Genomic DNA, 9,897 nt, shown 5'->3' on the forward strand with positions numbered 1-9,897 from the left:
AATCTTTTAATAGAGTGCTCAATCCCAAAAAGGGAGAGCGTATAAAAATTCAAAGAACAGACTTTCCAGAATAGGTAGTCGTTACTATTGAGTTTCATGCCTAGAAGGCAATCGTCAGACGATTATTTATAAATATATAAATAAATAAGTGAACTCTTGGGCATGTATGAATAATAAAAATAGTTCAAGGACAACTTAATGCCTACAATTAGGCAAATGTATGGTAATTTATGCAGATAATTCAGGGTCACGCCATCATTGCCTATTTTTGTAACTCTTCTTTACAGCCTTCATGTTGTACACACTTAATGTGGCGATGGCATTTGCATTCTTATCATCACTTTATGGTGATTTCATGAAAGCTGTCGGCGCATCGGTACGCATCTTTGAGCTCATGGATCGTATCCCTGAAGTGAGGAATGAGGGTGGCGCTAGACTGCTGGATTTTAGTGGTGATATTGAATTCGAAGGTGTGGACTTTAAGTACCCATCCAGACCAGATAACCAAGTTTTGAAGGTAACTTTATTTTCATTGGAAAAAAGAACAACAAAAATACAAACAAACAAAATTTTGGCTCAGAGGTGAATTCTGGGGGAGTATACCCACCTCTAAAAAAGACAGTATACAGAAAACATATTCAGATTCTGTGAAAGTGAGTGATTTTTATCATCATAAATGTGGAAAATTCCCCATAGCCACCATGCAAAATATAGGGTGGGTTGCTAAATTTGGGTGAAGGAAGCAAGCCCAAGATTATTTGGAGCACCCTCTATCCCCCCCTTTGAAAAATCTGGATCTGTACCGGTGTCTGTTTGAAGAAGGCTATCATCAAAATAGTCAATACCGTGCAGCTTGACCAGCGAATGAGACTGGTGCCAATGTGATGATGACATGATTCAATTAGCCAATCAGAACCCCACTTTCGTATACGCCATAAACTGTGCCAAAAGGGCAGACCGCTGAAGAACCATGCTGAAAACTAAAGTGAATAAAAAAGAAATGAAAATGTCTTCAAAATGTGTATCTTTATTTTGCTTCATCTAAAAAAAACTTGACATACTTTTATTACAGGACGTAACTTTCAAAGTACAGACGGGTCAGATGGTGGCGCTTGTTGGTCCATCAGGAGGGGGAAAATCAACTATTGTGAGCTTGATTGAGAAGTTTTATGAACCCAACACCGGTAATATAAGATTAGGTAAGGTATAGACTGAGAGTACTGAATTATGAGAGACGACACACTGAGTCACATTGTCACATGACTATACCAAGCGGCAGAGGATGTATAAAGACATTCCCATAACCCAATGGGGTTTCTGACCTTAGTATGTCTGGCTTTTGTACACAAGTGGCACAGTTGACCATACCTTGCATTTGGGATTGTGTGCAAATATCTTGTGTTTTCATCCTTTTATTTAACATTCAAAATATTGAGACGTATGAATAAAATTAATGCAGTGGGACATTAAGAATGTTTTCTTTAAGAAAATCCAATTTAATTTGATATAAAGTCTCAGTTATTAGCTTGTTGGCTGAAATTTTAAAATTACCATTTTGTGTGTGTGGTAATGGGGACTTTGCCTTTAACATGTTTAAGATTAGGTTATATTGATCAAATTTCCCAATCATAGTGCATTGTAGGAATGCCTTTAAGCCTCCTCTGACCGAGTGGCGAGAGCTGACAAAATGTGACCAATAATAAAGGAGTATTATCTCTCTCCACTGGGGTGTCGACTAGAGATGACAAGTTCCAAATTTTCTTTAAAAATCAAAAATTTCAGAATTGTACATTTTCATGACTATATTTGGAATCAGCTTGAAAGTACAAACAAGCCCAGTATTGGTTCACTGAAGTGGATCTTGAGATAGCTCTTGATATTTTGAGAAATATCTCAGAACTTGGGACTTTTTATGTTGAAGCCTATGGCCAGTATACAAAGCACTATATAGATGAGTTGACATCTGACGTCAATGCATGGCAGTATTTTTTAATTTCTAATCTGGTGGACATTTCAAAGTCTGACAGACTCCTTTTGCTACACAATGTTCTTGTTAGGGTCTATTTTAGTCAAATCAGGCGAGATTTTGGATCCTAAAAATATCTTTGTTCCAGCACCCAAAAATATTTTGGGCCATTGGGGTGACTAGAAACACACAAATATCTTTGCCCAGCCTTATCAGATTGCTTACAAGTTTACCATTTGCCTGCTTCAGTGGCGTTCACATTTTATATTTGTTCCAAAAGTACAATGCCAAAATCTGAATTTTGTCTTAATTTTAGGGCGTTCTTGTTCGGCAAATCCCTGATTATTCCTTTATGTCTTTTTTTTTTTCATTTTATATTTAAACTCGATCTTGCAGGTGGTACTAGCATGAAGGAATTAGATCCATGGTGGTTCCGACAGAAGATAGCCATGGTACAACAAGAACCAACATTATTTGCCTGTTCTATTAAAGAGAATATAGCATATGGTAAAGATGCTACTGATGAAGAGGTAGGCGCACACAAACCCCCTCCCACACACCCACCCATATGCACATTTACGTTCAGCAGATAGCTATACAACATGAACCAGCAACAGTAAAATGTCAATCAAATTCTGGACTCGCCAACGATATAGTCGATAAATATCTTTTGTTGCTTATTGTTTTGGAAAGACTTCAACTGTTCATCTTTGGAAATGATGTTCAATTTCAATGGGTTTTTCTGCAAAATGTAGCTTTGCAAATGCTTTGTACAATCATATATAAAACTGAAAAATGAATATACCCGACCTCAGAATGATTTGCTTGATAACACCATTATGATGACCTCTTGTGCAGTACAGTTTTGTGACATGTATTAATGATGTTTTTTTGGTATGTAGATTATTGAAGCAGCAAAGATGGCCAATGCACACACTTTTATTACATCCTTTGAAGAAGGCTACGAAACCAAAGTTGGCGAACGCGGTGTCAGGCTGTCCGGAGGTCAGAAACAGCGAGTTGCAATAGCGAGGGCGCTCTTGATGGACCCAACAGTACTTCTACTAGATGAGGTAAGACTCATTAAGAATTCTCAGGCGGCGAGTGGCATGATGGTCGGAGAGAGCTGGCAAAACCGCTCAGTCGTATGGCATTTTCCATATACTCAGTTAGTTTTGTGGGGTTCATTATCAAACCCCAACGGTTTTAGCATGTATTTATGTTATTTATTAAAATAGGCCTATTTGTTTGTGATATTTCAAGCGTTTTAAAATTTCAAAATAATCCCATTCAATTACACGGTTGACGATGGAAATTTACTGAATTTAGAGAATGCGCGGCGCCCACCACCTGAGAATTCTTTTGCTTATTAGATAAAATTCTTCACAACTTATTACCAAATTTTGTTCCAGACAATATTATGAAATCTCTTGATTCATCAATTTCTAGTAAATTAAGGTTCTGCGCATGTCTTGCCAAATGTGACAGGACACTACGAATCGACCGTAATGTCGGCCCCCGGTCAATTTTGTTTTATGCCGTGTTTAGAAAATATATATCATAAGCTTTAAAATGGTATATCATTTGACTTCAAATGATATCCAGAAGCAGGGTAATGGTTTGTTGAACTTGACTCCTTCAACAAAATGGTACCTTTTTTCGGTTCTACATGATTGTATCTCTTTTTCCACATTGCTGGTAATAAAGTCATAATTGGCGGCCATTTCAAATCATCCCCAATTCAACAAGGTTCAGGAATGTCCTCTTATTGTTAATTGTTGGTGATACATACCTAGACAAAATACAATGCTTTGTAACCCACCACTTGAACAAGATTTAGCCAAAGCAAACAAAGACTAGAGCTATTTAATGATTCTATAGAAATAGGTAGAAGATTATTATCCTCTTCAGCAACAGGATTATTGATTGGTTTAAACGCTATCAAATGAGAAACATGTCGCACCTAATTGAGGTACCTATGAATACGACCTTCACGTACATTTTACACTGTATCTCAGAATACAATTTGCCGACTTTATGGCTCATTCGTAGTGTACACTCACAAATAATTGAAATTGTAATGTGAAACAATTTAGAGGTATTGATTTTCTTTTCACTTTTCACCATGATGTGGAAGTGACGGCGTGTTTTGGCAGCTGTGTTCCAGCACTTTGAGCGAACTCTAGCAAGTACCTTACCCAAGGTGTCCTTGCAAGGACACACATGTTGGCAGTGATGTGACTCGAACCTGCAACTCTTAGGGCGTGTTCACACTATGCCTGTTTTGCCCTGGGTCCCGGGTTAGACCCGGGTTGATTATAAAACCTCAATTGTAGTGTGAACAGAAATTCACTGTTTGACCCGCATTATTAGAAGAAAACATAACCATTACCACTCCCTTTCTATTGTTTCTGTCTGCACTGGGAAAAGAATGATTCAGTTCTTTGGCAATAAAATCAATAAACCTCTATTCCTGGGATAAGAAAGTTATTTTCATGCAAATAAATTACTAGTATTATCGAATCAAGAAGTAATAGTTTTTTTTTTGAGGTTTTTAACCCAAAACAGCTACAAGAAGCAACTAGATAAGATTACATAAGGTGGAATTAGATAATAAAGTTTAAAAAATGAGCGTAATTAGGCTGAGAGCCTGTTATATACCGGTAATAGACAATGACAGAATATGTACACGCCTGCATTTTCCAGTAGGCTTAGCCAAAATAATCAACCCGGGTCAATTCTCTTCATGAGAGTGGCTATAGTGTGAACAGAATTCAGGGTCCCGGGTAAATAATTTATATGTGAACATGACCTAAGATTAATACAGGTACAGTCACATAACCACTAATTTTGACAGTTCTTTTTTTTTAAATCATAAAACAGCATGCAGTGGCGTAGCGTCATAGGGGCACGAGGGGGGGCACCCCAATTTATTGCAAAATTGAGTAAATCCAATTGGGAAATTGCTACCATAGAAAAGCATATAAACTCAATTTTCCCAGGAAAATTTGTGGTCATTTTTTTTAGGGCTCCCTTAGGAGGGTCAAAATTTTTCAGGCCCTCCCCCCTTTTTGCATCAGCCCCCCCCCCTAACAATTGTTTGTGAACCGGATTGATGTTTTGTTAAGGGCTGGGGTATGAGCGTTTGGACAGTATTTATTGTGGGACATTAGAGCACATCAGACATATCAATTGCATTCTGAATCTGAAGAATGTCATTCTGATATCAAATAATTTTGATTTTTGAAATTGCAATTTAATACACATATTATGGCAAATCATTAAAAATTGATATTTTTGATATTTAACAGTACTTGAAGTAAACTTTATAAATCGGATGATTTATACTTAAAGTGTATGTAGGTGGGATGAAAAGCCACGATCAATTGAAAATTTTGACCTTTCGTATTGAAGATATGGATTTTTTCCCAAAACACCAAAAAAATTAGGTCTTTTGGGGAAAAAATCCATATCTTCAATATGAAAGGTCAAAATTTTCAATTGACCGTAAACTTTTCCTCCCTGCTACATACACTTTAAGAATATGTCATTAGATTTATAGAATTTACTGAGGACTGTTATATATCAAAAATTTGAAAAATATCAATTTTTATAATTTGTCATAAAATTTGTATTATATTGTGATTTTCAAAAATGAAAATTATTTGATATCAGAAAGACATGCTTCAGTATTCAGAATGCAATTCGATAGGTCTGAGGTGCTCTCATGTCCCACAAAAAATACTGTCGAAACGCAATAAACGCTCATTTTAGATCCCTTAATATGAACCATATTTTGTGACACTTTCAGGCCACCAGTGCTCTTGATGCTGAGAGTGAACATTTGGTACAGGAGGCCATTGATAGAGCTATGGTTGGAAGAACTGTATTGGTTATAGCACATAGATTATCTACTGTAAAACATGCATCACAGGTAAGTTGATTGATTGGTTGATTGATTGATTGATAGAATTGATTCTGAAGGTGTACTCATGGACCAAGAAACCGATGACATTGTAATAATATTGAATGATTGGTTGATTGATTTATTAATGATTGCTTCGATAATTAAAAAAAGGCCTCAGCATTATTTCATTGAAAGTACTATAATTTTGATTAGTGAGTATTGAGTGAGAGTGATCATTGACATGGATGAAGTAAAATTATTATGCCTTTGATTGAGTCATTGATTTAGAGAATAAAGGTATTGTTTTTAGCCGCTGGAGTACATCTATTGTCTCATATAACACGGGCGACATCATTATTTTACGTAAAACGTCGAGGCGAAGCCAAGTTGTTTTACGCTAAAAATAATGATGTCGCGTGTTATATGAGATGATAGATGCACGACGGCGGCTAAAAGCAATACCTTTATTCTCATTCTTAAACACTTCATTTCAAATAAATATATTAATCATAAGTATACCAAATTTTAATCATATTAAATCATACATTTTACAAAGAATTACCTAGGGCTTAGAATCGATCAGTCCCATTGTTGATGTGCACCTCCGATTGGTTCAAATAGCGTGTACGGTTATCGCGTTGACACACACACGCTAAAGTGTGTGATATTGTGTCATATCACACGGGTAAGAACCAATAAGATTGCAGGAACTTTCATAAGTGTTTAAGAATGATTGATCGATCAATTGATTGATTGATTATTTCTTCCTCTCAGGTCGTTGTTATAAACCACGGTAGCATTGCAGAGAGAGGCACACACGATGAACTGATAGCTAAGGGTGGCGTCTACAAGAAGCTGGTTCTTAGGCAACTGAATACCGGTGATGGAAAGGCGTCTGCCAATGGCGAAGGAGATGAATTGTCTATCAATAATGCAGAGGGGGGTGGGTTAAATGATGTACTGATCGATGATGAGGGTGATCTGGATTGATCACAAAATAATGGAAATAGTGGTTAATTGGGCTATTCCATTTTAAATTCACACTACCCCTGTGGAAGATTTTGGAAATATCTTCCACAGGGGGAGTATGAATTTCAAATGGAATTAACACATTAGCATGCTCCATTTGAAACTCTCTCCCCTCAGGGGAAGATTAAGGTTGAATCTTTCTCAGAGGGTGTATGAAATTCAAATGGAGCTGCCGAATGAACCCATGTCATTTGAAATTCATACTCCCCCTGTGGCAGATATTTCCAAAATCTTCCATGGGGGTGGTGCGGATTTTAAATGGAATAGCCCATTAATAACTTAAACAATGAAGGTATTTTGTGCAACCAACTCTTTGTTGAGAACCATCTTATGGTATTATGGTTGAAATGCTATTCCAGTTGAAATCCATACACCCCCTATGGAAGACATGATCTTAATCTGCCACACAGGGGGTGTAGATTTCCAGTGGGGCCACCCATTCAGGTAACCCCATTTAAAACTCACACTCCCTGTATGGAAGATTAAGGTTATGTCTTCCATAAGGGGGTGTATGGATTTCAACTGGAATTGCTGATTAGTTAGGGATGGCGTCAAAACCCAACCAACGGCACCAGGCATAACCAGCGATTGAGTCTGGTTTCTATTATTAAGAATGATAGGATGTAGTCAAACTGCAGGTTCTTTTATGTAGTTCGTATTCGCTGTCATAGTGCAACCAGGGTTGTTGGTTGTTTTGATTTTTTTTTAAATATAAAAAATCAGATTTTTTTAAATTTAAATCGGATTTTTTTTATTTAAATCGATTTTTTTGATTTTTTGATTCCAAGAACTGCTATACCCCATGATAAAGTCAAAAAAGTACAAGTGGAATGCTAGTCATATGCACAATCCTACCAGGTATTTACAAAAAAATCAAAACATGTGAAAATTTCAAAGAAAAAATCATGAGGAAACACCTGTTTGAATTCTGCACCTTGAAAATGAATTTTTAGCAATAGATAAAGTGACATCATAGAGGTAATTTAATTGTATCCAAAAGTTGTAGAAACATTAGGAATGAAGTAAAACAGTCAATTTAAGAAAGAAATTAACTTATATTTTTCAAAAATGGTAAAAAATGAAAAAAGTTGATTTAAATCAGTGATTTTTTTTAAATCAAGTGATTGAAATCAAACAACCCTGAGTGTAACATCAAAATCAATCATTGCCAGGTGAACTGGTTCATGCTATTCTTTTGTTCATCTCAAGTTTGACAGTGACGTCAATGAATTTTTACTGTTATTTCGCTGCAAGCATGCTGACAAGCCACCCATGCATGTGTGTGTGTAAGTTCTGCACGATTAACTTTACACACGCAATTTATGCAGCTACGTCACTACCAAACTTGAGACAAACCAATGTATATCTGTGTTTAATCAAAATGATCACAACACAAAGTCAATGGTCTTTGCAAACCCAAGCGTGAACCAGTAAAAAAAAAATTGACGTCAGTCAGTCAGTCAGTCAGTACGTATTCACTATCAGCTAATTACTTGGAATAGCAGCCATTAAATGATGGTTACAGTTGTAACCCCCTGGACACTACTGGTCATCTAACAGCACTTCTGATTGGTTGATAACTTGAAATGCTCATTTCAATTGCCAATTATGACTAGGCTTTTAACTATTTATGGTCAAACTTGCATTTGCAGATGATCTTATTAATACCCTCCTTGATTGGTTCAAAATTGAACACAGTATTCATTGTGGCCAATCGACAGGTAGTTCTCATGGGGTTAAAGTCCTTTGTCGTCGCCACAATTAAAAACACTGCCTGCATTAGTTACAAGTTTATTCACTAGAAGTGTGTTGGTGATCCGTATGAAGTTATTTTTGTAAAGATACTTTATGTCAAATAATGTGTAATATATAATGAGCTATTCCAGTTGAAATCCATATACCTCCAATTGAAGACAGGACCTTCATCTTCCACACAGAGAGTGTGAATGGCTAATTCCATTTGAAATTTATAAACACCTCTGTGTGGGAGATTAAGATCATATCTTATACTGGGGATATGTGGATTTCAACTGGGATAACCCAATTTGACACCATAAAGAAATATCAGTAAATATAGCTGACCTTTGCAGCTTTTTTTACCTGAGTATTCATCTTTTACTTCTTGTAGTGTATCATCATAATTATGTATATAGGTTTTTACCGTATTTGGGTCAAACATAGTACATGTAGGTGAGGTGGGGCTTGAGAAATTGACCAAAATAAGTTTATGGAACAGAAAATTATTTTAATTCTGTTATTTTAACGTTATGATTGTGCCATTATGGGGCCACCGCTGTTTGGTTGTAACCATTAGCACCAAACCGGCTTGAAATGTGGGGGGGGGGGGGCAACCGGCCAAAGAACAAAAAATGGGTCATTTTCCCTCAAGTGGGGGAACACGTCCCCCCTGTCCCCCCGGGATTGACACCATGGTTGTAACATTATTTATTTTGAAAAGAAAACCACTACTTAATTTTGAACTTTAGTCTTGTGTAAAGTGTAATGATCAATCAAATTTGTGTTTTCAATTTCAATATTTTTGCATTATTTACAAATTATTTATTAATTTTGGAAAAATTGAGGGCATTACTTATTTTAATGAAAACAATAATTTTATTACTATGGTTCACTTGTGTCATGATTTAGGCATTTGTTGTGTTCTTTATCTCATTTATGATTTGTTTGCTTCGGTAAATTGCAAATTACAAGTCCAGTTTACCATTGGTAAATATGCAAATTAGGCTATAACATAAATACTGTACATTGGGAAATTCCCACTGGGGTTTAATTTTTGGTGGTCGTGCAGGTAGCTGCAAAATATCAACCCCATTGGGAGATGTGTAAACATCATAAATTATAGCAAAAATTAGGTTTGAAAACAATTTCATATTATAAGATAGTACACTACAGCTTTAAATGTAGCACAGTACTATCGTATAATTGTGCAATATCGTAATTTTCATATTTTTTCACTTTGTGCAAGAGAGGGGTCATG

General features: G+C 36.2%; 1 protein-coding gene across 1 annotated transcript in view; it reads left to right on the plus strand.

Moving 5' to 3' along the window:
• LOC140146801 (uncharacterized) overlaps window positions 1-7,664 on the plus strand; it is a 31,501-nt gene extending 23,837 nt beyond the window's left edge. The window contains exons 10-15 of the mRNA XM_072168681.1: window positions 288-517; window positions 1,073-1,199; window positions 2,363-2,496; window positions 2,869-3,039; window positions 5,778-5,900; window positions 6,648-7,664. Coding sequence (XP_072024782.1) covers window positions 288-517; window positions 1,073-1,199; window positions 2,363-2,496; window positions 2,869-3,039; window positions 5,778-5,900; window positions 6,648-6,863 — 1,001 coding nt within the window. The 3' untranslated portion in view covers window positions 6,864-7,664. The remainder of the gene's footprint in view (window positions 1-287; window positions 518-1,072; window positions 1,200-2,362; window positions 2,497-2,868; window positions 3,040-5,777; window positions 5,901-6,647) is intronic.
• Window positions 7,665-9,897: the final 2,233 nt, after the last annotated feature.

The sequence above is a fragment of the Amphiura filiformis genome, chromosome 2 (assembly GCF_039555335.1).
Source record: "Amphiura filiformis chromosome 2, Afil_fr2py, whole genome shotgun sequence".
Lineage (NCBI taxonomy): Eukaryota > Metazoa > Echinodermata > Ophiuroidea > Amphilepidida > Amphiuridae > Amphiura > Amphiura filiformis.